Source organism: Salvelinus alpinus, chromosome 2 (genome assembly GCF_045679555.1).
Source record: "Salvelinus alpinus chromosome 2, SLU_Salpinus.1, whole genome shotgun sequence".
NCBI lineage: Eukaryota > Metazoa > Chordata > Actinopteri > Salmoniformes > Salmonidae > Salvelinus > Salvelinus alpinus.
In genome coordinates, this window is record NC_092087.1 from 108,857,624 (window position 1) to 108,885,430 (window position 27,807).

The window sequence follows — 27,807 nt, forward strand, 5'->3', positions numbered from 1 at the left end:
TAAACCTTTTTCCATAAAGTTAGTGAACCAAGGTGGCTGACTAGCTGTTGATGTTGAAGAAGCGTCCCGTCCACTAGATTATACGTCACAGTGGCAGAATCACCTGAAAGACGCACATCGCCATCTGCTGACTGGAGTTGGTATCGCAGTTGAGAAAATAATTTCAGACAAAAAGCTAAAAAGCGACTGCCTCTAAAAACCAACGACTCCCTTTGAAAACGGGCGATGTGGCGTCAGAAACATTTATTATAGTGTAAAAATGTACTGCAAAGTGTAGCTAAATAGAATAACTTTGGTCATACCCAGTCAGCACGTGACGTCCAAGGACATCGAATTATGGGCCAGATCAGGTCTGTCTGTTGTGGCCGCTATTTCGCCCCAAAATAGTAATCACAAATTTGGCTGTGTATAACTATATAAATGTCTCTCGGACAAGGTGAGTTTTATCAATATACACTCTAAAAAGTAAAGGTTCCTCGAGTATCCTTTAGGGGTTCTTCAAATGGAAACTGTGGGGGAACCCCTATAAGTTATTTGAAGAACCCCTTATCTGGTCCTGGTTCATCAAAGAACCCTTTGGGGTTCATTTTTTAACTCCCTGTCCACCCTCCCTGCATTACAAAAACATATTTTAATAACAATATTGACTTAAATAATTAATTGTTTAATTAGTGGCACCACAAATGTGAATTAATATTTACAAAACAATTTACCAAACAAAACACATTACAAAATTGCAACATTTCTGCAGACATGTCAGACCATAATAAATAATACATTTACTTTGTATAGTGCTTTTCATGACATTTAAAATATATAAATAATGATGTACAATACAAACAACATACATTAAAAATGAATCATAGGTAAACTAACAATATTGTAGACTTGATGCTAAATACAGATTTTTCAGCTTTAGTGTGTATATCGTATCCACTTAGTAATGTTAGGAAGTTTGCCATCTTTATGACCGGCCCTGGTAACTTCACCCCAACTTCTCTTATCCCCAGAACACAGTAACTTAACATAAGTGTTTTTCTGACATTTTGGGGAAATGTAAGGGTAAATAAAAAATACAGCCCTAGCAGAGCCCCAAGTCCCATGGGGACGTCCTCGAGGGCGTGGATGTTCTCCCCCACCAAAGACCAGCGGGATTTCACTCTCGTGGTGAAATGGATTTCCACCGATGTGCAGTAAAGGAGTGAAGAGCGGTGAAATCTGTGTCAACAAAAGTAAGAAAAGATTAATACACATACAATTAACAAAGAACATAACAAATGTTCAGCTGTAGTTTTATATAAGCATGCACACCTATGTTAATGAAGAAACAGATGATTGGTGCATAGGCATACCTTGTCACGGACATAAAGGCCACTCGGGTCCTCATTGAAGAGGTAGAGCAGAATCGCTGCTGTGATCTCCAGTCCTAGTAAAGTAAAGCAATGATCTTACTACACTTGCTAATTTTATTACAAAATACATAAGAGAAAGGGAAGGAATAAGAGCAATTACCTCTTCTGTATTGTCCTTCAGGGACTGTCAAAATAGAAGGATGATGTCCTCACCCCTGCCTCGCCTCTCTACCTCTGATAGTCCTTGAATTATCTTTTTGTCTATATCCATTCCATGGACTTGATTCATTTCTGAGAAGATCTGAAAAGTACAATACTGTGTTTGGATTCTGAAGGGCATTTATACAAAAGAGGTAGTCTAGACACTGTATTAATACCATTATGCATTTGAATCCCATCTACAGCTACCATCTAAGATATTAATTTCCCTCCACAAGGGGGCGGACATGTAACGTTTCCAAAATGGGATAGTATTGTCCATGTAACGTTTCCTAAATGGGATAGTATTGTACATGTAACGTTTCCAAAATGGGATAGTATTGTCCATGTAACGTTTCCAAAATGGGATAGTATTGTACATATAACGTTTCCAAAATGGGACAGTATTGTCCATGTGACGTTTCCAAAATGGGATAGTATTGTCCATGTAACGTTTCCAAAATGGGATAGTATTGTCCATGTAACGTTTCCAAAATGGGATAGTATTGTCCATGTAACGTTTCCAAAATGGGATAGTATTGTCCATGTAACGTTTCCAAAATGGGATAGTATTGTCCATGTAACGTTTCCAAAATGAGATAGTATTGTCCATGTAACGTTTCCAAAATGGGATAGTATTGTCCATGTAACGTTTCCAAAATGGGATAGTATTGTCCATGTAACGTTTCCAAAATGGGATAGTATTGTACATGTAACGTTATGCCCCCTTGTGAGTTAATAGTATTGCATGCTGTAGCAGGCTATATAAAGAGGAAGACCTCCATTGACGATTCAGTTTGTTGTAACATCTCGTCTGGACAGGTCACCGTCCTTAGTTAGTTAGTTAACGTTAGCTAGTTCATTATCACAAAAGTGAGAACTGCTCTAGATTGGAAACTTACGTTAATGAGTGTAAAGCCATGTTGACTTTATGGAAACAATATACAATAAATGGGAAAGAATATAGTTGAGGAAATAATCCAAACCTAGTTCTGCCTAGTTAGGACATAACGTTATCTAGGTAGATAACGGTACTGTACTGTAGCTCATACAACGCCGACGGTCAAGACGTCCTCGAGGGCGTGGATGTTCTCCCCCACCAAAGACCAGCGGGATTTCACTCTCGTGGTGAAATGGATTTCCACCGATGTGCAGTAAAGGAGTGAAGAGCGGTGAAATCTGTGTCAACAAAAGTAAGAAAAGATTAATACACATACAATTAACAAAGAACAGAACAAATGTTCAGCTGTAGTTTTATATAAGCATGCACACCTATGTTAATGAAGAAACAGATGATTGGTGCATAGGCATACCTTGTCACGGACATAAAGGCCACTCGGGTCCTCATTGAAGAGGTAGAGCAGAATCGCTGCTGTGATCTCCAGTCCTAGTAAAGTAAAGCAATGATCTTACTACACTTGCTAATTTTATTACAAAATACATAAGAGAAAGGGAAGGAATAAGAGCAATTACCTCTTCTGTATTGTCCTTCAGGGACTGTCAAAATAGAAGGATGATGTCCTCACCCCTGCCTCGCCTCTCTACCTCTGATAGTCCTTGAATTATCTTTTTGTCTATATCCATTCCATGGACTTGATTCATTTCTGAGAAGATCTGAAAAGTACAATACTGTGTTTGGATTCTGAAGGGCATTTATACAAAAGAGGTAGTCTAGACACTGTATTAATACCATTATGTATTTGAAACCCATCTACAGCTACCATCTAAGATATTAATTTCCCTCCACAAGGGGGCGGACATGTAACGTTTCCAAAATGGGATAGTATTGTCCATGTAACGTTTCCTAAATGGGATAGTATTGTACATGTAACGTTTCCAAAATGGGATAGTATTGTCCATGTAACGTTTCCAAAATGGGATAGTATTGTACATATAACGTTTCCAAAATGGGACAGTATTGTCCATGTGACGTTTCCAAAATGGGATAGTATTGTCCATGTAACGTTTCCAAAATGGGATAGTATTGTCCATGTAACGTTTCCAAAATGGGATAGTATTGTCCATGTAACGTTTCCAAAATGGGATAGTATTGTCCATGTAACGTTTCCAAAATGGGATAGTATTGTCCATGTAACGTTTCCAAAATGAGATAGTATTGTCCATGTAACGTTTCCAAAATGGGATAGTATTGTCCATGTAACGTTTCCAAAATGGGATAGTATTGTCCATGTAACGTTTCCAAAATGGGATAGTATTGTACATGTAACGTTATGCCCCCTTGTGAGTTAATAGTATTGCATGCTGTAGCAGGCTATATAAAGAGGAAGACCTCCATTGACGATTCAGTTTGTTGTAACATCTCGTCTGGACAGGTCACCGTCCTTAGTTAGTTAGTTAACGTTAGCTAGTTCATTATCACAAAAGTGAGAACTGCTCTAGATTGGAAACTTACGTTAATGAGTGTAAAGCCATGTTGACTTTATGGAAACGATATACAATAAATGGGAAAGAATATAGTTGAGGAAATAATCCAAACCTAGTTCTGCCTAGTTAGGACATAACGTTATCTAGGTAGATAACGGTACTGTACTGTAGCTCATACAACGCCGACGGTCAAACCCGGCTTTCTAATATTTACGGTAATTAGCTATAGTAACGTTATAGAAGATATTCACAGAAAATCATCATTGTCTTCGTTATTCATTATTAGTATGTTATATTATTATAATAAATTATTTCGAGACATATTCAGAGCCAAACATCAACCCAACTTAACCTTTTTAACTTGTTGTCGCATTCAAACTTGTCACCATCGTTTTCAGTTGTAATTGCGAAGTTCCCGGAAGAAGTCCAGCAACAACGGAGGTTCCTCGATGAACCCACCTTCTAACAAGTTCTTTGAAGAACCTTTTGGGGCTGTTTTTCATTGACCAAGAACCCTACGGTTCTTAGGGGATCTGAGAACAACTCCAGTTGAACCCTTCATTTTTAGAGTTGTAGTCGGCTCTATTTACTCTCAGATTCAAACATGCTGATTAGCATCAACGATCAAGTCAGCTGCTGCTGCTCCAATACAGTATGAGGTGAGACGGTGAACTGATGTTGAACCGGGCAGTCAGCTGCTGCTGCTCCAATACAGTATGAGGTGAGACGGTGAACTGATGTTGAACCGGGCAGTCAGCTGCTGCTCCAATACAGTATGAGGTGAGACGGTGAACTGACATTGAATGTTGAACCGGGCAGTCAGCTGCTGCTGCTCCAATACAGTATAAGGTGAGACGGTGAACTGATGTTGAACCAGGCAGTCAGCTGCTGCTCCAATACAGTATGAGGTGAGACGGTGAACTGACGTTGAACCGGGCAGTCAGCTGCTGCTGCTCCAATACAGTATGAGGTGAGACGGTGAACTGATGTTGAACAGGGCAGTCAGCTGCTGCTGCTCCAATACAGTATGAGGTGAGACGGTGAACTGATGTTGAACCGGGCAGTCAGCTGCTGCTGCTCCAATACAGTATGAGGTGAGACGGTGAACTGATGTTGAACTGGGCAGTCAGTCATTCATTCTGTACTATGAGTTTGTCAAATAAAATAAAAATGTATCTTAGAGTGAAATGCTTATTTCCAAGCTAGACTATATACAGGGGGCACCGGTACAGAGTCAATGTGGAGACTATATACAGGGGGTACCGGTACAGAGTCAATGTGGAGACTATATACAGGGGTACCGGTACAGAGTCAATGTGGAGACTATATACAGGGGTTACCGGTACAGAGTCAATGTGGAGACTATATACAGGGGGTACCGGTACAGAGTCAATGTGGAGACTATATACAGGGGTACCGGTACAGAGTCAATGTGGAGACTATATACAGGGGGTACCGGTACAGAGTCAATGTGGAGACTATATACAGGGGGTACCGGTACAGAGTCAATGTGGAGACTATATACAGGGGGTACCGGTACAGAGTCAATGTGGAGACTATATACAGGGGGGTACCGGTACAGAGTCAATGTGGAGACTATATACAGGGGGTACCGGTACAGAGTCAATGTGGAGACTATATACAGGGGGTACCGGTACAGAGTCAATGTGGAGACTATATACAGGGGGTACCGGTACAGAGTCAATGTGGAGACTATATACAGGGGGTACCGGTACAGAGTCAATGTGGAGGCTATATACAGGGGGTACCGGTACAGAGTCAATGTGGAGACTATATACAGGGGGTACCGGTACAGAGTCAATGTGGAGACTATATACAGGGGGTACCGGTACAGAGTCAATGTGGAGACTATATACAGGGGGTACCGGTACAGAGTCAATGTGGAGGCTATATACAGGGGGTACCGGTACAGAGTCAATGTGGAGACTATATACAGGGGGTACCGGTACAGAGTCAATGTGGAGACTATATACAGGGGGTACCGGTACAGAGTCAATGTGGAGACTATATACAGGGGGGTACAGAGTCAATGTGGAGACTATATACAGGGGGTACCGGTACAGAGTCAATGTGGAGGCTATATACAGGGGGTACCGGTACAGAGTCAATGTGGAGACTATATACAGGGGGTACCGGTACAGAGTCAATGTGGAGACTATATACAGGGGGTACCGGTACAGAGTCAATGTGGAGACTATATACAGGGGGGTACAGAGTCAATGTGGAGACTATATACAGGGGGTACCGGTACAGAGTCAATGTGGAGGCTATATACAGGGGGTACCGGTACAGAGTCAATGTGGAGACTATATACAGGGGGTACCGGTACAGAGTCAATGTGGAGACTATATACAGGGGGTACCGGTACAGAGTCAATGTGGAGACTATATACAGGGGGGTACCGGTACAGAGTCAATGTGGAGGCTATATACAGGGGGTACCGGTACAGAGTCAATGTGGAGACTATATACAGGGGGTACCGGTGCAGAGTCAATGTGGAGACTATATACAGGGGGTACCGGTACAGAGTCAATGTGGAGACTATATACAGGGGGTACTGGTACAGAGTCAATGTGGAGACTATATACAGGGGGTACCGGTACAGAGTCAATGTGGAGACTATATACAGGGGGTACCGGTGCAGAGTCAATGTGGAGACTATATACAGGGGGTACCGGTACAGAGTCAATGTGGAGACTATATACAGGGGGTACTGGTACTGTACCTTTCCCCACCTTTACCTACCCTTAAAAACCCAGAGAAAAATTCAATTTCACATAATAAGGATATTTAATATTTTCATGTTCAGAAGTCAGAACTCATCACCTGCTATGTAAAAGAGACAGAAGAATGCACAATGGTCAATGTTATCTGGGATCCTTGGGACATCCCTACCCTAAACCCTAACCCCTAACTTAACCATTGTAAATGTCAACTTCAGCGGGCTAGGGAAGTCCCAAGGATGTATCGCTACCTGAAAATACATGATCTAAGTGATTGATAGTTGGTATTGAGCAGTCATAAAGCCTTATTAACTTTAATGAACTACTATAATATAGTGATAGTAGTGATAGTGTGAATAAAAGTGATAGTGAATAGTGATTTTGTCAGACAGCAGCTCTACACTTTATTGACTGACTGATCCATTCATCCTTCCATCCCTCCTCAGCCTTCCTCTCCTCTGAAGACCCAGTGAGGGTGGAGCTCAGTCAGAGAGCTGTTGAGGGACTGGTTAGGAAGAACACTTCTACAGCCAGAGAGGTGAGAGGTCACACTGGTTAAGATGGTAAATATTTATGTCCCCTTAGCGGTTCATAACGTCAGCAAAAGGGAATATGTTCCATAATCCATGTTTATTTACATTAGTGCAAATTTTCCACTGATATTGGTGTAATTTCTCACCCCTTTTGGCTGTATGAAAGTTAATTTCCCCTCAGGCACACACATTTGTTCTTCGATATTATGAAGGTCATTTGTGTAGAATGTACCTTTCCCCACTCAATCACAACATCTCTTTATATTAATTATGCATATTTGGTGAGCTGACTGCATCCAGACTATGTCAAAGGCCCATCCTGGTAGATCTGAACCTAATGCAGCTTGGAGTGATCAGATGACAGAAGTCACATTTAGGTGCCAGGTGTAACTGAGGCCATAGATGCTCCATATCCATTACTTTGAGTGTTTTATATAATATGACTAAATGTGTTTCTGTGTTGCAGGGGCAGTCAAGAAATGGAACAGCAAGGCCACAGAACATGACATAATCAGAGCTGTGGGAGACCACCTCAAGCCCCCGGTAGAGCCGGGGGTGGTGCTTACCACTCCACCAGCAGAGCTGTGGGAGACCACCTCAAGACCCTGGTAGAGCCGGGGGTGGTGTTTACCACTCCACCAGCAGAGCTGTGGGAGGCCACCTCAAGCCCCTGGTAGAGCCGGGGGTGGTGTTTACCACTCCACCAGCAGAGCTGTGGGAGACCACCTCAAGCCCCTGGTAGAGCCGGGGGTGGTGTTTACCACTCCACCAGCAGAGCTGTGGGAGGCCACCTCAAGCCCCTGGTAGAGCCGGGGGTGGTGTTTACCACTCCACCAGCAGAGCGGTGGGAGACCACCTCAAGCCCCCGGTAGAGCCGGGGGTGGTGTTTACCACTCCACCAGCAGAGCTGTGGGAGGCCACCTCAAGCCCCCGGTAGAGCCGGGGGTGGTGTTTACCACTCCACCAGCAGAGCGGTGGGAGACCACCTCAAGCCCCCGGTAGAGCCGGGGGTGGTGTTTACCACTCCACCAGCAGAGCTGTGGGAGACCACCTCAAGCCCCCGGTAGAGCTGTGGGAGACCACCTCAAGCCCCCGGTAGAGCCGGGGGTGGTGTTTACCACTCCACCAGCAGAGCTGTGGGAGACCACCTCAAGCCCCCGGTAGAGCCGGGGGTGGTGTTTACCACTCCACCAGCAGAGCTGTGGGAGACCACCTCAAGCCCACGGTAGAGCCGGGGGTGGTGTTTACCACTCCACCAGCAGAGCTGTGGGAGACCACCTCAAGCCCCTGGTAGAGCGGGGGTGGTGTTTACTACTCATGCACTGGGTTGGTTGAAAAGAGATACTAAACCACTACTACTATTAATGCACTGGGTTGGTTGAAAAGAGATACTAAACCACTACTACTATTAATGCACTGGGATGGTTGAAAAGTGATACTAAACCACTACTAATGCACTGGGTTGGTTGAAAAGTGATACTAAACCACTACTACTATAAATGCACTGGGTTGGTTGAAAAGTGATACTAAACCACTACTACTATTAATGCACTGGGTTGGTTGAAAAGAGATACTAAACCACTACTACTACTAATGCACTGGGTTGGTTGGAAAGAGATACTAAACCACTACTACTATAAATGCACTGGGTTGGTTGAAAAGAGATACTAAACCACTACTACTATTAATGCACTGGGTTGGTTGAAAAGAGATACTAAACCACTACTACTATAAATGCACTGGGTTGGTTGAAAAGAGATACTAAACCACTACTACTACTAATGCACTGGGTTGGTTGAAAAGTGATACTAAACCACTACTACTATGAATGCACTGGGTTGGTTGAAAAGAGATACTAAACCACTACTACTATTAATGCACTGGGTTGGTTGAAAAGAGATACTAAACCACTACTACTATTAATGCACTGGGTTGGTTGAAAAGTGATACTAAACCACTACTACTATTAATGCACTGGGTTGGTTGAAAAGTGATACTAAACCACTACTACTATTAATGCACTGGGTTGGTTGAAAAGAGATACTAAACCACTACTACTATTAATGCACTGGGTTGGTTGAAAAGAGATACTAAACCACTACTACTACTAATGCACTGGGTTGGTTGAAAAGAGATACTAAACCACTACTACTATTAATGCACTGGGTTGGTTGAAAAGTGATACTAAACCACTACTAATGCACTGGGTTGGTTGAAAAGTGATACTAAACCACTACTACTATTAATGCACTGGGTTGGTTGAAAAGTGATACTAAACCACTACTACTATTTTTGATATACTTCATTTATACTGTTTTTCATACTAAGATGGACCAAGATATATTTTTTTTTGTCAAAAAAAAAAATGTTAGTTGTATTTAACTAGGGAAGAACAAATTCATATTTAAATGATGGTCTACAGGGGAACCGTGGGTTAACTGCCTTGTTCAGGGGCAGAACGACAGATTTTTACCTTGTCAGCTCGCGATTCGATCCAGCAAAATTTTCAGTTACTGGCCCTACGCTCTAACCACTAGCCTACCTGCTGCCCCAAATATGTGTTGCTTTTGCAAGAGTCTGTTGGTCGGTCATTGGGTTCATTCGTTTCGCAATATGTTCAAATCAAGCTTTATTTATACAGCACATTTCAGGCATGGCTTCACAGAAAGAAAGAAATTACAAAATCTCACATTTACTACACAACAAACATAAGGGTAAAAACAAGATTAAATGGAAGACTAATGAGCATTTTAAGAAAATTACATTTGATTAAAATATTAACAATATGATGTTTTACTCCATTGTTTGTTGTTACGTTCCCCAGCAAGAAAACATAAATGTCCCTTAAATATCAAAGAGTCCCTGACAACAACAAGTAAACAGGTGGGGTTTTAGGAGGGGCTCTGAAAGACACTATGGGGGTGTCCACTAGAAGTTGACTAGTAACAACAACTGGGACCTAAAAGACACCCACCATGAGACCCACTAAATCTGCCCAAGAAGAGGCAAACAAAAGAAAAACCCACACCAAACTTAAAGACAGGAAGCAAACCAAAAAGGTGGAGCAACTAAAGGTGTTGACTCTCCACATCTATCAAGACAACTGGAGCACTGGGCCAGACACTCTTAAATAGAACCTGGACCAGCTCAGGTGAAACACCTTCCCACTAACGAGATGGACAAGCCAGCACAGGTGTAACACATACTGACTAACGAGGTGACACCAATCAGTGCGTCCTACATGTTAACGAGTTATACGTGCTGACGAGCTATACGTCCTGATGAGCTATACGTGCTGACGAGCTACGAGCTATACGTGTTAACGAGCTATACGTGTTGACGAGCTATAGGTGCTGTCGAGCTATACGTGCTGACGAGCTATACGTGCTAACGAGCTATACGTGCTGACGAGCTATACGTGCTGACGAGCTATACGTCCTGATGAGCTACACGTGCTGACGAGCTATACGTGCTGACGTGCTGTACGTGCTGACGAGCTATACGTGCTGACGAGCTATAGGTGCTGACGAGCTATACGTGCTGACGAGCTATACGTGCTACCGAGCTATACGTGTTGACGAACTATAGGTGCTGAGGAGCTATACGTGTTGACGAGCTATAGGTGCTAACGAGCTATACGTGTTGACGAGCTATAGATGCTGACGAGCTATACGTGTTAACGAGCTATACGTGTTGATGAGCTATACGTGTTGACGAGCTATACGTCCTGACGAGCTATACGTGTTGACGAGCTATACGTGCTGACGAGCTATACGTGCTACGAGCTATACGTGTTGACGAGCTATACGTGCTGACGAGCTATACGTGCTGACGAGCTATACGTCCTGGCGAGCTATACGTGCTACGAGCTATACGTGCTAACGAGCTATACGTGCTAAAGTCCAACCTTGAAACATAAATGGAAAAACCAAAGACTAACACCTACCCCTTAGGACAACAAATATATTTTATATTTATGACTCAATTTATTAGGATTGTTAATAAAATTGATTATAGACCGATTTATTATACTGCGTCCATGTGTATAAGCTGCAAGTACGTTGAAATTAAATAGTTTTCTTTTATACTTTCAACTAAAACCAAACTTATATTGTACGACGGTCATAGTCTTATTTTCAACGACATTTTGCTAGGTGGGATATCCCCAATGTCACAGTTTTAACGTGTCCAAATCAATAGTCCAAATGCAGAAACAGTTTGTGATAAATTGAAAACCTAAACATAAAATGTACTATATACACAAAAATCTGCCACAATAATCATATTACTTAAACAACTGCATAAGCACCAGAAACGCTGTTGTTTTGACAAGTAGCAATAAATCACTGATATCGATTAGGGGTGACATCAGGTTGTAGGTGCTGTTGAAACTAACACAACTAAAAGAACACATGGAAATGGGAGATATATTTTACCTCACTAGTTAGAGGACAACCTGCAGAAGACAGTCAGCTACATTTTGGAGTGATGCATGTAAATGTAGGGGTCGCTAAACAAAGGAACGCAACACTTATTTGTCATCACTCATCGATATCATGTTGAAATCATTTGTGCAAGAGGAGGGAGATGAGGTTGCACATCCTGTTAAAACTAACAGCTCAAAAACCACACAGAATCTGGGAGTAATGTGTACATCCCTGGTTAGAAGACAATTTGTAGAAAATAGATCGCTACATTTTGAAGTGTTGCATTTTGATTTAAGTGGGTCACCAACGTGGGAAGTGTAACACAACTCTTTTTGTGTTAGTCACTTTTTGTTAAATCACAAAAATAGTACTCTTTCAATTCATAGCCTGGATTTTCCCCCTGAGGCTAATATCCATATCATGTTGAAATCAATAGAACAGAGGACAAACATTTAGGGTTCTACATTGTGACATCATTAGAATACTCCTACTACAATGTTAAAACATTCTACATTGTGACATCATTAAAATATTCCTACTACAATGTTAAAACATTCTACATTGTGACATCATTAAAATACTCCTACTACAACGTTAAAACATTCTACATTGTGACATCATTAAAATACTCCTACTACAATGTTAAAACATTCTACATTGTGACATCATTAAAATACTCCTACTACAATGTTAAAACATTCTACATTGTGACATCATTAAAATACTCCTACTACAATGTTAAAACATTCTACATTGTGACATTAATTCATTGATATCATCAAACAACTCCATGTATTTTCTGATGTTTAATCAGAGATCTTTTATCAGTGTATCTCTTCCCACATTGATCACAGCACGGATTCTCTCCTGTGTGTGTTCTCTGGTGTACAGTTAGATAGCTTGATGTAGTAAAACTCTTCCCACATTGACCACAGCCATAAGGTTTCTCTCCTGTGTGTGTTCTCTGGTGTACAACAAGACGGCTAGGTCTAGTAAAAATCTTCCCACATTCATCACAGCTATACGATTTCTTTCCTGTGTGTCTTCTCTGGTGTAATATTAGGTTGAATACCAGAGGAAAACTCTTCCCACATTCATCACAGCTATACGATTTCTTTCCTGTGTGTGTTCTCTGGTGTAATATCAGGCCCCTTAGCTGAGTACAACTCTTCCCACATTGAGTACAGCTATAATATTTCTGTAATCCTGTGTGGATTATCTGATGAATTTTAATGCCTGCTGAGGAGGTGAATCTCTTCCCACAATCAGAGCAGCAGTGAGTTCTCTTCCTTGTGGATCTCCGCAGATGTTTCTTGAGGTGTTCTGATGTGGAGAAACTCTTCTCTGCCTTGTCAGCATCATTAGGTTGTTGAGGCTCCCCAGAGGATCCACAATAGTCCCGTCTCTCTCCTGTGTAAACAACAAAGTCAGACAGATGTTTAAAGGCCCACAACAGCAGAAATCCACTGTAAAAGTGATGTAAAAGTGATGCCAACAGCATAGCCATGATGTTGTACAATAATTGACACCTGTAATGAATGTAATGATTATTTGACATTTGTCTTAAAATGAGCAAGAATAGTCATATTTGCCTTGTTTTCACATTAGTAGTAACATCTAAGATTGTAGACTAGAAATAAGTTATTCATGTTGTTGAAACTCTAAGCAGTGTGACAGACGACTTTTGGGCTCCAATATAAGCCCCTTTCTGTGTTTAATAAAATTGCGGCATGAGGGCGATGCACACACAATTTGATTGCAGAAACACCTCCCTGCTAATGAGGAAACCACTAGTTATGGATGTAGTATATCTGCTAATGAGGAAACCACTAGTTATGGATGTAGTATATCTGCTAATGAGGAAACCACTAGTTATGGATGTAGTATATCTGCTAATGAGGAAACCACTAGTTATGGATGTAGTATATCTGCCTGGAGCAAAAATGGTGAGCAAAGATTTTAGTTTTTCACAATGTATTCTGAATGGGGGAAAACTCAGGGGAGTAACCTCCATGTCCAGGTTGCTTATTAGTGCATTTCACACTACTTTGGATTATAATTGTAAGGATCGCTTGAATGTCCTGCTTAATATAATGTTTGTGTCATCATCATGGTTGATACAGTATTAAGAATTATGTGTAATTATTGAAGAACGGCGTTAATGACAGTATCCATTTGGGTGTCAATAAAGTTAATATTTTTTATTTACCTTTATTTAACCAGGTGGCCAGTTGAGAACAAGTTCTATTTTACAACTGCGACCTGGCCAAGATAAAGCAAAGCAGTGCGACAAAAAAACAACAGAGTTACACTTGGGATAAACAAACGTACAGTTAACAACACAATAGAAAAATCTATATACAGTGTGTGCAAATGGAGTACGGAGGTAAGGCAATAAATAGGCCTTAGTGGCAAAATAATTACAATTTAGCAAATTAACACTGGAGTGATAGATGTGCAGATGATGATGTGCAAGTAGAATTACTGGTGTGCAAAAGAGCAAAAAAAATAAATAAAATAAATCATAAAACAATAGAGATGAGGTAGGTAGTTGGATGGGCTATTTACAGATGGGCTGTGCAGCTGCAGCGATAGGTAAGCTGCTCAGATAGTTGCTTCTTAAAGTTAGTGAAGTCTCCAACTTCAGCGATTTTTGCAATTCGTTCCAGTCATTGGAAGCAGAGAACTGTAAGGAAAGGCGGCCAAAGGAGGTGTTGGCTTTGGGGATGACCAGTGAGATATACCTCCTGGAGCACGTGTTATGGGTGGGTGTTGCTATGGTGACCAGTGAGCTGAGTGAAGGCGGCCTAGCAAAGACTTATAGATGACCTGGAGCCAGTGGGTTTGGCGACGAATATGTAGCGAGGGCCAGCCGACAAGAGCATACAGGTCGCAGTGGTGGGTATATGGGTATATGGGGCTTTAGTGACAAAACGGATGGCACTGTGATAGACTGCATCCAGTTTGCTGAATGACATCGCCGAAGTTAAGGATCGGTAGGATAGTCAGTTTTATGAGGGTATGTTTGGCAGCGTGAGTGAAGGAGGCTTTGTTGCGAAATAGGAAGCCGGTTTGAGATTTAATTTTGGATTGGAGATGCTAAATATTAGTCTGGAAGGAGAGTTTATAGTCTAACCAGACACCTAGGTATTGTAGTTGTCCACATATTCTAAGTCAGAACCATCCAGAGTAGTGATGCTAGTCGGGCTGGTGTGAGCAGCGATCGGTTGTTGATTGATCGGTTGTTATTATCGGCTGTTGAGTCTGCCGATAAGAATACGGTGATTGACAGAGTCGAAAGCCTTGGTCAGGTTGATGAAGACGGCTGCACAGTACTGTCTTTTATCGATGGCGGTTATGATATCGTTTAGTACCTTGAGCGTGGCTGAGGTGCACCCGTGACCAGCTCGGAAACCGGATTGCACAGCGGAGAAGGTACGGTGGGATTCCAAATGGTCGGTGATCTGTTTGTTCACTTGGCTTTCAAAGACTTTAGAAAGGCAGGGCATGATGGATATAGGTCTGTAACAGTTTGGGTCTAGAGTGTCACCCCCTTTGAAGAGGGGGATGACCGCGGCAGCTTTCCAATCTTCAGGAATCTCAAGAGATACGAAAGAGAGGTTGAACAGACTAGTAATAGGGGTTGCCACAATGGCGGCAGATCGTTTTAGAAAGAGAGGGTCCAGATTGTCTAGCCCAGCTGATTTGTACGTGTCCAGGTTTTGCAGCTCTTTCAGAATATCAGCTATCTGGATTTGGTGAAGGAGAAGCTGGGGAGGCTCGGTCAAGTAGCTGCGGGGGTGCGGAGCTGTTGGCCGGGGTTGGGGTAGCCAGCTGGTCCAGGTTCTATTTAAGAGAATCTGACCAGCCGTAGAGAAATGCTTATTGAAATTCTCGATTCTCGATTATCGTGGAGTTATCGGTGGTGACAGTGTTTCCTAGCCTCAGTGCAGTGGGCAGCTGGGAGGAGGTGCTCTTATTCTCCATGGACTTTACAGTGTCCCAGAACTTTTTGGAGTTAGAGCTACAGGATGCAAATTTCTGTTTAAAAAAGCTAGCCTTTGCTTTCCTAACTGACTGTGTATATTGGTTCCTGACTTCTCTGAAAAGATGCATATCGCGGGGACTATTCGATGCTAGTGCAGTACGCCACAGGATGTTTTTGTGCTGGTCGAGGGCAGTCAGGTCTGGAGTGAACCAAGGGCTATATCTGTTCTTAGTTCTACATTTTTTGAAAGGGGCATGCTTATTTAAGATGGTGAGGAAATTACTTTTAACTTCTTGCCACTATAGGGGGTGCTGTTTCGACTTTGTAAAATATCATTCCCAAATTAAAAACTGCCTCGTACTCAATTCTTGCTCGTACAATATGCATATTATTATTACTATTGGATAGAAAACACTCTCTAGTTTCTAAAACCATTTGAATTATTTCTCTGAGTGAAACAGAACTCATTCGGCAGCGAAAGTGCTGACTGGAACTGCAAAATGTGAAATCGGAGACTCTGTTCTAGGATCAGTTTAATACTCTGTATGTATCCTATGGGTCGACATGAACTGCACGCGCCTTCCCCTGGATGTCAGTAACCAATCAGAATTGGAATGGAGTTTCTAGGCAGATCTGAGACCATATAAAAGCCCATGGAAGGGGGGGTGCACTCTTTTCAATCTTCGTCATGGCGCAAAGGAGGACCTCAAGATGGCATTCTGAAAAGCTCACGTTATAGGCCTTAGATATATCCTGCTCTGATTTTATTCGATATAGGTGTTAGAAACATCATAACGAAGTTATTTTAAACCGAGTTATATCAGTTTATGTGAGTATATTGCGATTTTCGGAATTTCCTTTGTTTTGCGTTTTGAACATTTGGGCATGTCGTGGCCACATAGCTAATGTTTGCTGCTAATTACACGGTTGAAGAAGATGGTCTACAGCCGAGCAACGTTTATTATGGACAGAGGAAACTTGCCCAAGATTCTGATGGAAGCTCATCAAAAAGTAAGAGCTATTTATGATGCTAATTCGTATTTCTGTGGAAAAATGTAAAATGATTTGTCCGCCATTAATTTCGGTGAGGTCTCGCTGTAACGCACGCTGCATGTCTAGTAACGTTAATTTAAAAAATCTAACACAGCGGTTTCATTAAGAACTAAGGTATCTTTCATTTGCTGTCCAACCTGTATTTTTTAGTCAAGTTTATGATTAGTTATTGATTAGATTAGGTGCCTCTCCAAGATGGCGCCGGACAAATTGCTTGAAGCTTAGCTTAGAACCTAAGCTAATCACATTGTATAACCACGATTTGTGCCGCTACATATGCACATTTTCGAACAAATATCTGATGAAGCATTGTGTAATATGATGTTACAGGACTGTCATCTGATGAAGCATTGTGTAATATGATGTTACAGGACTGTCATCTGATGAAGCATTGTGTAATATGATGTTACAGGACTGTCATCTGATGAAGCATTGTGTAATATGATGTTACAGGACTGTCATCTGATGAAGCATTGTGTAATATGATGTTACAGGACTGTCATCTGATGAAATTTATGAAGGTTAGTCAAAAATTATATATCTTTTGCTGGATTGTTACGATCGCTAACCTTTGCTGCTGGTAGATGGCTTGTGTTTCTGGCTAATGCTGTATTGTGTTTTCACTGTAAAACACTTAAAAAATCTGAAATATTGGCTGGATTCACAAGATGTTGGTCTTTCATTTGCTGTACGCTGTGTATTTTTAAGAAATGTTTTATGATGAGTATTTAGGTATTTGATGTTGGTCTCTGTAATTATTCTGGCTGCTTCAGCCTATTTCAGATTGCAGCTGCAATGTAGAACTGTGATTTATACCTGAAATATGCACATTTTCCTAACAAAACATATGCTATACAATAAATATGTTATCAGACTGTCATCTGATGAAGTTGTTTCTTGGTTAGTGACTATTTATATCTTTATTTGGTCGAATTAGTGATGGCTACCTATGCAGGAAAAAAATGGTGGGGAAAAAAAGTTGTGTCTTTTGCTATGGTGGTTAGCTAATAGAAATACATATTGTGTCTTCCCTGTAAAACATTTAAAAAATCGGAAATGATGGCTGGATTCACAAGATCTGTATCTTTCATTTGGTGTCTTGGACTTGTGATTTCATGAACATTTTATTATATGATATCCCTGTAGCTTTAGGCTAGGCTATGCTAGTCTGATTTTTTGATGGGGGGGATCCCGGATCCGGAGTTGTGACTCGTTAGAGGTTAAAGAACAACCAGGCATCCTCTACTGACGGGATGAGGTCAAAATCCTTCCAGGATACCCGGGCCAGGTCGATTAGAAAGGCCTGCTTGCAGAAGTGTTTTAGGGAGCGTTTGACAGTGATGAGGGGTGATCGTTTGACCGCGGACCCATAACGGATGCAGGCAACGATCGCTGAGATCCTGATTGAAAACAACAGAGGTGTATTTGGAGGGCAAGTTGGTCAGGATAATATCTATGAGGTGGCCATGTTTACAGATTTAGGGTTGTACCTGGTGGGTTCCTTGATAATTTGTGTGAGATTGAGGGCATCTAGCTTGGATTGTAGGATGGCAGGGGTGTTAAGCATATCCCAGGTTAGATCACCTAATAGAACGAACTCTGAAGATAGATAGGGGGCATTCAATTCACATATGATGTCCAGGGCACAGCTGGGAGCTGAGGGGGGTCTGTAACAGGCGGCAACAGTGAGAGACGATTTTCTGGAGAGATTAATTTTTTTAATTAAAAGCTGTTTGGGCACGGACCTGGAAAGTATGACAGAACTCTTTGCAGGCCATCTCTGCAGTAGATTACAACTCCTCTCTTTTTGACAGTTCTATCTTGACGGAAAATGTTGTGGTTGAGGATAGAAATTTCAGAATTTTTGGTTGCCTTCCTAAGCCAGGATTCAGACACGGCAAGGACATCAAGGTTGGCGGAGTGTGCTAAAGCAGTGAGTAAAACAAACTTAGGGAGGAGGCTTCTGATGTTATCATGCATGAAACCAAGGCTTTTTTGATTACAGAAGTCAACAAATGAGAGTGCCTGGAGTCACGCAGGGCCTGGGATAACCTCTACATCACCCGAGGAACAGAGGAGTAGGATGAGGGTACGGCTAAAGGCTATCAGAACTGGTTGTCTAGTGCGTTGGGAACAGAGAATGAAAGGAGCAGATTTCTGGGCGTGGTAGGATAGATTCAAGGCATAATGTACAGACAGGGGTATGGTAGAGTGTGGGTACAGTGGCACTAGTTATGCTAGGTGAGGTCACCGCATGTATGGGAGGTAGGACAAAAGAGCTCTCTGAGCCATGTTGAGTGGGACTAGGGGCTCTGCAGTAAAATAAAACAATGATAACTACCCTAAACAACAGTATACAAGGCATGTTGACATTAGAGAGAGACAAAGCGAGGTATAAAGTAATCACAGGTGTTGATTGGGAGAGCTAGCTAAGACAACAACGGCTAAGACAACAACAGTTAATCAGCTAAGACAACAGGTAAAATGGCAATGAATGGGCAGAGAGGGTCAGTTAACTTCTTTGGTATAGGGGGCAGCATTTTCACTTTTGGATGAATTTCATGCCCATACTGAACTGCCTCCTACTCTGTCTCACATGCTAATATATGCATATTATTATTACTGTTGGATAGAAAACACTCTGAAGTTTCTAAAACTGTTTGAATGATGTCTGTGAGTATAACAGAACTCATATGGCAGGCAAAAACCTGAGAAAAAATCCAAACAGGAAGTGAAAATTCAGAGAGTGGTCATAGTTAAAGTCATCGCCTATTCAATTCCCTGTAATATATGGATCTGTTTGCACTTCAAACGCCTTCCACTAGATGTCAACAGTCAGTAGAACGTGGAATGAAGCTTATGCTGTGTTGTGGGACCGGATGGGAGGTGTTTGAGTCACTGGTCTGGCAGAGTGCCAGTTCCTGGTCACGCACTTTCCTCATTATATCATCTTGCGTTCCATTACTTATAGAGACTGAAAAGAATTCTCCGGTTGGAACCTTATTGGATATATATGATAACAACATCCTGAAGATTGATTCTCTACTAAGTTTGACCAGTTTATTCGACTTGTAATATAACTTTTTGAAGTTTTCGTCCGACGTTTGCCTGCATCCGCCCGAGCGTTTGGACACGTGTACTACACATGCTAGCAAATTAGCTAATTGGACACTAGTAATGGACATTATCGAACAAAACAACGATTTATTGTGGAACTAGGATTCCTGGCACTGCATTCTGATGAAAGATCATCAAAGGTAAGGGAATATTTATGATGTAATTTCGTATTTCTGTTGACTCCAACATGGCGGAAAAATGTTGTGTATTTCTGAACGCCGTCTCAGATTATTGCATGCTTTTTCCTAAAGTTTTTTTTTTTTTAAATCTGACACAGCGGTTGCATTAGGAAACCAGTGAATCTTTAATTATATGTAAAACATGTATCTTTCATCAAAGTTTATCATGAGTATTTCTGTTATTTGACATGGCTCTGTAATTACTCCGGGTATTATGGAGGCATTTCTGAACATGGCGCCAATGTAAACCGAGATTTGTGGATATAAATATGCACATTATTGAACAAAACATAAATGTATTGTGTAACATGATGTCATATGAGTGTCATCTGATGAAGATGTTCAATGGTTAGTGATTAATTTTCTCTCTATTTCTGGATTTTGTTACTACTATCTTTTGCTGGGAAAATGGCTGTTTTTCTGTGGCTATGTACTGAGCTAACATAATTGTTTGGTGTGCTTTCCCCGTAAATCCTTTTTGAAATCAGACAGGTTGGCTGGATTCACAACATGTGTAGCTTTAATTTGGTGTCTTTCATGTGTGATTTCATGAAAGATAGATTTTTATAGTAATATATTTGAATTTGGCGTGCTACATTTTTTCTGGATTTTGGCCAAGTGGGACGTTAGCGTCCCACATATCCTAGAGAGGTTAACCTGTTGAGGACAGAGGGCGCTGTTTTCACTTTGGGGGAAAATTGTGCCCAATTTAAACGGCCTCGTACTCAATTCTTGCTCGTACAATATGCATATTATTATTACTATTGGATAGAAAACACTCTCTAGTTTCTAAAACCGTTTGGATTTTGTCTGTGGGTAAAACAGAACTCATTTGGCAGCACACTTTCTGACCAGGAAGTGGAAAGTCTGAATTCGATGCTCTGTTCAAGGACCTGCCTATAAATGGGCATGATACGTATGACTATACGTGCACGTCATACACCTTCCCCTAGATGTCAAGAGGAAGTGAGAGAAGAAATTAGTTGATTATCTTGGTCTGAGATGGAATGAATCCTCTTGGAATGACGTGTCCTCCATTTTTGGTTTTCTGGAAGGCGCGTGGAGGGACCTGTAATTGCCTTCAGAAAAGCTGTCGTTATAGGCGAATACTATCTCCGGCTTTGATTTTATTTGATACATGTCACAATATCATCGTAAAGTATGTTTTTTCAATATAGTTTTATTAGATTATTGAAATTTTTTCGGGACGTTAGGCGTGTTGCTTTGTCTAAATATGTTCAGGAAGGATAGCTTCGCGCCACTTGGCCAGTGTGCTTGCTAATTCAAGAGGGAAAGAGGTCGTTCTAATACCAAACAAAGACGGTTCTGGACAAAGGACCCCTTGTACAACATTCTGATGGAAGATCACCAAAAGTAGGAACCATTTTGTGATGCTATTACATATATCTGTCGACCTTTGTACTATTAGTTTTGCGCTCAGGTTTTGGTTATTCCCTTACCATAACTAAGTCTTATGTCATAATGAAGATATTTTTAGAATTCTAACACTGCGATTGCATTAAGAACTAATGGATCTATCGTTTCCTATACAACATGTATTTTTTTGTAATGTTTATGAATAGCTATTTGGTCAGAATAGGTGAGAGTCTAATAGAAATATCCGCACATTCTGGGAAAAAGATGCTACGTTAGCACATTGTATAACCACGGATTTCAGCTCTAAATATGCACATTTTCGAACAAAACATAAGTGTATGTATAACCTGATGTTATAGGACTGTCATTTGAGGAAGGTTTATGAAGGTTAGTGAAATTTAATATATTTTGCTGGTTTATTCGCTAACGCTAACGTGCCTATTGCTATCGCTAACGTGCCTTGATGAATGAATGCGGTAGTGTGGTAGGCTATTGTAGTAAGCTAATATAATGCTATATTGTGTTTTCGCTGTAAAACACTTACAAAAATCTGAAATATTGGCTGGATTCACAAGATGTTTGTCTTTAATTTGCTGTACACCATCGATTTTTCAGAAATGGTTTTTGATGAGTATTTAGGTAATTCACGTTGGTCTCTATAATTACTCTGGCTGCTTCGGTGCTATTTTTGACGGTAGCTGTGATGGTAGCTGCAATGTAAAACTGATTTATACCTCAAATATGCACATTTTTCGAACAAAACAATCGATTTATTGTGTAACATGTCATAGGACTGTCATCTGATGAAGTTGTTTCTAGGTTAGTTTGGTTGGACCTTGGTTAGTTATGTTGGTTTTGTGCATGCTACCTGTGCTGTGAAAAATGTCTGTCTTTTTTTGTATTTGGTGGTGAGCTAACATAAATATACGTGGTGTTTTCGCTGTAAAACATTTAAAAAATCGGACATGTTGGCTGGATTCACAAGATGTGTATCTTTCATTTGCTGTATTGGACTTGTTAATGTGTGAAAGTTAAATATTTCAAAAATATATATTTTGAATTTCGCACCCTGCACTTGGCCTGGCTGTTGTCATAAGTGTACCGACGTCAGTTTAATTCTTCCCAAAGGGTTATTACAGCCATAGGTCAGACAAAAACATGTTTCCATCATCACAAGTATATATACACCACTTGGGACACTCCTCTCCAATCCTTACATCTTCTGGTTCGACAGGAAGAGGCTAATAGGATAATGAACCATAATTTCTCCCTTCAGGTGATCTGACGTGACCTCAACCCTTCCTTTGCCTAATCCACAGATGTCCATCCACTTCCCCTACAGCAATCCTGTGATCTCCTCCCGTCCAACCAGCACATTCCACAGCCACTCTGTCTTTCTACAGATCTCACTCCTTTATATACTCTGATCTATCATGTCTTTAATATCTCAATGTTCAAAGTTTAGCCCGAATCCAGTCATAAAGTTACACTCCCTTTCAGTCGGTCAACTTCGGTAAAACATACTATGGGAAAATACAATCATTCCCCATGCCGACCCAAACGGATACTAAATGAAACGGCCCCTGGCAGACCACCCAGACCTTACTTCGCAAGATTTTTCTATTTATTAATTGTATTTTGTTTGAAACACTCCTGTCAATATTGAGTAAGGACACACACCCAATTACGCATATAGAAGTAGGACTAGTCTTCCTGGCCTGAGCGCAAACGTAGGCCTAAAAATGTGCCCATTTGGGGATGTCTGATAGTATTTTGTGATTGTCTTAACGCACCACCACTAATGAGTTGTGGAGCTTCTCAAAGTAATGTTTTATTCACCTCAAACAGCAAGTAAACAAAGTCTAATCAAAATCAATAGCGAATGACAATAGTTCCTCAAAGTATTTTCGTAAAATATTTCCAGCTCTATTCCTTTCGATAACCACTCGGCACGAAAGGGAAAAACGTAATGCTCTGATCCAGTGGAAATGTCAAAATACCTGATTTACTTCTTATCCCTTTCACAAATAGCCTACAGCTGTGTCAGTCGAGAACTCACTGGCAGGGGAAACTTGCAACTTACAATGTTGCAAGCTTGCTATCTAGAGTTTTGGGCCGACCCAGTTGAAAGTTGATCCAATGTTTCCAGTTCGTTGCAGACAGGACATGTGTAGCCAATGAGGTTTATATGATATTTATTTTTTCAGGATATTTTATTCATGCAGGCTGCAATGTTAGCATTTTTTAGCTTTATGTAGGTTATTTTTTTTTAAACTTAGCAAGGGCAATAAAAATGTTTCTTTATAATTTTTATTTAAATAGAATGTAGATTAACCACAGAGAATGATGTTGAGATAAAGACTATTATAATTATTATTACTATTATAAATTAAATGAAACTGTTCCAATAAAATGTGAATATGAAAATCCTAACTGGCACCAGATCAGTAGAAATGGTCAGATAACTTGGCACCAAATGGAAAAGGTTGCCGACTGCTGGTGTAGCCTATTACCAGAAACTATAGGAGCATAACGACTGCTGGTGTAGCCTATTACCAGAAACTATAGGAGCATAACGACTGCTGGTGTAGCCTATTACCAGAAACTATAGGAGCATAACGACTGCTGGTGTAGCCTATTACCAGAAACTATAGGAGCATAACGACTGCTGGTGTAGTATATTACCAGAAACTATAGGAGCATAACGACTGCTGGTGTAGCCTATTACCAGAAACTATAGGAGCATAACGACTGCTGGTGTAGCCTATTACCAGAAACTATAGGAGCATAACGACTGCTGGTGTAGCCTATTACCAGAAACTATAGGAGCATAACGACTGCTGGTGTAGCCTATTACCAGAAACTATAGGAGAATAACGACTGCTGGTGTAGCCTATTACCAGAAACTATAGGAGAATAACGACTGCTGGTGTAATCTATTACCAGAAACTATAGGAGCATAACGACTGCTGGTGTAGCCTATTACCAGAAACTGTAGGAGCATAACGACTGCAGGTGTAGCCTATTACCAGAAACTATAGGACCATAACGACTGCTGGTGTAGCCTATTACCAGAAACTATAGGAGCATAACGACTGCTGGTGTAGCCTATTACCAGAAACTATAGGAGCATAACGACTGCTGGTGTAGCCTATTACCAGAAACTATAGGAGCATAACGACTGCTGGTGTAGCCTATTACCAGAAACTATAGGAGCATAACGACTGCTGGTGTAGCCTATTACCAGAAACTATAGGAGCATAACGACTGCTGGTGTAGCCTATTACCAGAAACTATAGGAGCATAACGACTGCTGGTGTAGCCTATTACCAGAAACTTTAGGAGCATAACATCAGAATTTACAAAGGCCAGCAGCAGCGGGAGGAGGAAGAGTTTTTTTTCTGATGGTTAGGCTATCTTGATCTCTGGCTCCCGAGTCATTTGTGTGTCTTAATTATTTAATCAAACAGCGTGCTTAAAGCATCAGACCAGTTCAGTACATATAGTTGATTTAATTAAAACACATGGGGTGTACCTATATATGGAAAAATACACATATAACATTTCAACCAATCGGTTGGCAGAAAGAAAATTAGACTCTTGGTTGACCCAAGATTTTTTTAGTTGGGGCCCTAGTGCATTCATTAAGTTCAGACCGCTTCCCTTTTTACACATTTTGTTACGTTACTTATTCTAAATTAGATTTTTTTTAAAGAATTAAATGAAAATGTTAAATGTTTTAGAAATGCTTGAGACTCAAATAAATCGATACGTCTACAGTATTTCAGGCATTGTCATTGGATGCATTTGATCAATTGTTAACGTTTTGTTGATGGTCCACTCTTGATGTTCTACACGTTACAGTGTAGCTTCAGCAATTCCTACAGAACAACATTAAAGTGTAGAACCCCTTTACTGCATATTGGTTCAACGACTGCAGAGACGGTACTTACTGGTGTTAAACAGATCTTCAACCTCCTCTTCTTCCTCCAATGTGACAGTAATCTCCCCCTCCTCCTCATCCTCTTCTTTTACTGTAACATCCTCCTCCTCTTTCACTCTGAACGCGTCTTCCTCTTCTTTAACTGAAACGTCTTTCTCTTCTTCTTTCACTGTAACAGCCTCACCCTCTACTTGTTTTACTGTAACAGCCTCCTCTTCCTCCTCCTCTTTCACAACAATGTTCTGCCACAGACCCTCTTTCTCGGTCCAGCAGACCGCCTCTCCTTCAACAGGAGGGGAGAAGCTTACTGACCTCATGGTCGGGGATGTTAGCTAGCTAGCTATCATTAGCGACTAGGCTAGTGCTAATTTAACCAGCCAGCTACTATAGCTGACTAATACAAAATAACGTAATATTAAATTAAATAGGTTAACAAGTAGATACGGGAGAAGTGTGTCTAAAACACAGTAGGTAATATACACCGAAAGCGTATAAATAGCTTGAATCGTTCGGCTATGTTGGCTAGCAAGCTACCGAGGTGGTTGACGAGCTGTTTATGAAGAACCGTCCACTAGATTATACGTCACGCTGGCAGCGTCGCCTGAAAGACGCACATCGCCGTCTGCTGACTGGAGGGGAAACGCAGTTGAGGATCATATTTTATTTTCAGACAAAGATTATTTTAAATGGATTTAATTAAATAATACTATTATATCGAGACATACAAAGACAGGAATGTGTTGATTGATTAGTGCGAATACATTTTTTAGTAGTTGGTCTCGCTGACCATAACCGTGCTGGTTGGCTACGCTGGTTAGGCTAATAGCTAGTTGGCCAAATAGCTAACGTTAGCTGGCTGGCTAAGATAACTGCATATAGCTAAGGTTAGCTGGCTGGCTATGATAACTGCAAATAGCTAACGTTAGTTGGCTGGCTAAGATAACTGCATATAGCTAACGTTAGCTGGCTGGCTAAGATAACTGCATATAGCTAACGTTAGCTGGCTGGCTAAGATAACTGCATATAGCTAACGTTAGCTGGCTGGCTAAGATAACTGCATAAAGCTAATGTTAGCTGGCTGGCGTAGATAACTTCAGTAGCTAATGTTAGCTGGCTGGCTAAGATAACTGCATATTGCTAACATTCTTTGATATTTGGTTAGATGGCATTATGCATTTCCAAAACGTTGGTCATGAGTTCAAATGATTGGTTTAATTTGAAGTTCTACATTTGAAGTTATTTCTGTTGTAGTTTACATCATAGGGAATAGGCTGGTCCTCCATATTACTTCACACCTGACTTCATCATTCTTCTGAATTCTGATTGATTTTATGTATTAACTTCAGAAATAGAACAGTGAGGTGTAACTTTGCAATGGGACTTAAAACATTTTTGGGGAAAAATATTTTATTTGATCTTTTTATAAACTTTACCATAACTTAACCATTTTATTAACCTCCGTCACTCACTTTCAATTTTTAGATAATAACGCATTTGACCTTTCCACTGCGTTATCAATGGAGGATTGGTTGATTTCCAGTTGAAGTATTTAAGATGATTGATGAGAAAAGTATCGTCCAACCATCCGGTAACTTGTTTCATGTGCATCAAAGGTGAGGGTGAATTTCAGATGTTCACTGCTTGTATTGATGAAGGAGTGGAATCGATGAAGTTCCTCTGCTGTCCCCTGGAATAGAAGGAACACGTCAGCAATGAAGACTTTTACAGAGCCTGATGAGGTGCTAGAATGGATTGTTAGGGCTGACAATCACATTCTTCTCCAACAACCCCACATACAGTTACGCATAATTAGATGCTATTTTTAAAACTACAATGACCATAATAACCTGAGGGCCTACTTGTCTTTGTGTTTCTTTTACACCTGCTACGTAAAAGAGACCGAAGAATGTGTAACAGTATAGCTTCCGTCCCTCTCCTCGCCCCTACCTGGGCTCGAACCAGGGACTCTGCACACATCAACAACTGCCTCCCACGAAACATCATTACCCATCGCTATTAGCGCGCACCCCACTAACTAGCTAGCCATTTCACATTGGTTACAAATGCACAATGGTTAATGCCATCTGGGATTCTTGGGACATCCCTACTCTAAACCCCTAACTTAACCATTTTAAATGTCAACTTCAACGAAGTCCCAAAGATGTATCGCTACCTGAAAATACATGATCTAAGTGATTGATAGTTGGTATTCATCAGTCATAAAGCCTTATTTACTTTATTGAACTACTAAAATAGTGATTTTGTCAGACAGCAGCTCTACACTTTATTGACTGACTGATCCATTCATCCTTCCATCCCTCCTCAGCCTTCCTCTCCTCTGAAGACCCAGTGAGGGTGGAGCTCAGTCAGAGAGCTGTTGAGGGACTGGTTAGGAAGAACACTTCTACAGCCAGAGAGGTGAGAGGTCACAGATGGTTTAGATGATAAATATTTATGTTCCCTTAGCAGTTCATCACGTAAGCAAAAGGGAATATGTTCCATCATCTGTTT

At 41.0% G+C, this 27,807-nt stretch overlaps 2 protein-coding genes across 4 annotated transcripts in view; one reads left to right on the top strand and one right to left on the bottom strand.

Moving 5' to 3' along the window:
- Window positions 1-27,807, top strand: part of LOC139549622 (zinc finger protein 239-like) — a 70,151-nt gene that overhangs the window by 26,531 nt on the left and 15,813 nt on the right. The window lies entirely within an intron of this gene.
- LOC139549565 (zinc finger protein 664-like) lies at window positions 9,825-25,926 on the bottom strand. Of its 3 annotated transcripts, none has more exons than XR_011669914.1 (3): window positions 25,307-25,926; window positions 12,269-13,049; window positions 9,825-12,126 (listed from the first exon to the last, which is right to left on the bottom strand). XR_011669914.1 is itself a non-coding variant. In XM_071360196.1 (2 exons), the coding sequence occupies exons 1-2, from the start codon at window positions 25,611-25,613 to the stop codon at window positions 12,418-12,420; spliced, it is 939 nt and encodes a 312-aa protein (XP_071216297.1). In that variant the 5' UTR covers window positions 25,614-25,926; the 3' UTR covers window positions 9,825-12,417. The 3 variants fall into 3 exon arrangements, 1 of the variants encoding a protein (XP_071216297.1); XR_011669913.1 differs by having other exon boundaries at window positions 12,221-13,049; XM_071360196.1 differs by having other exon boundaries at window positions 9,825-13,049.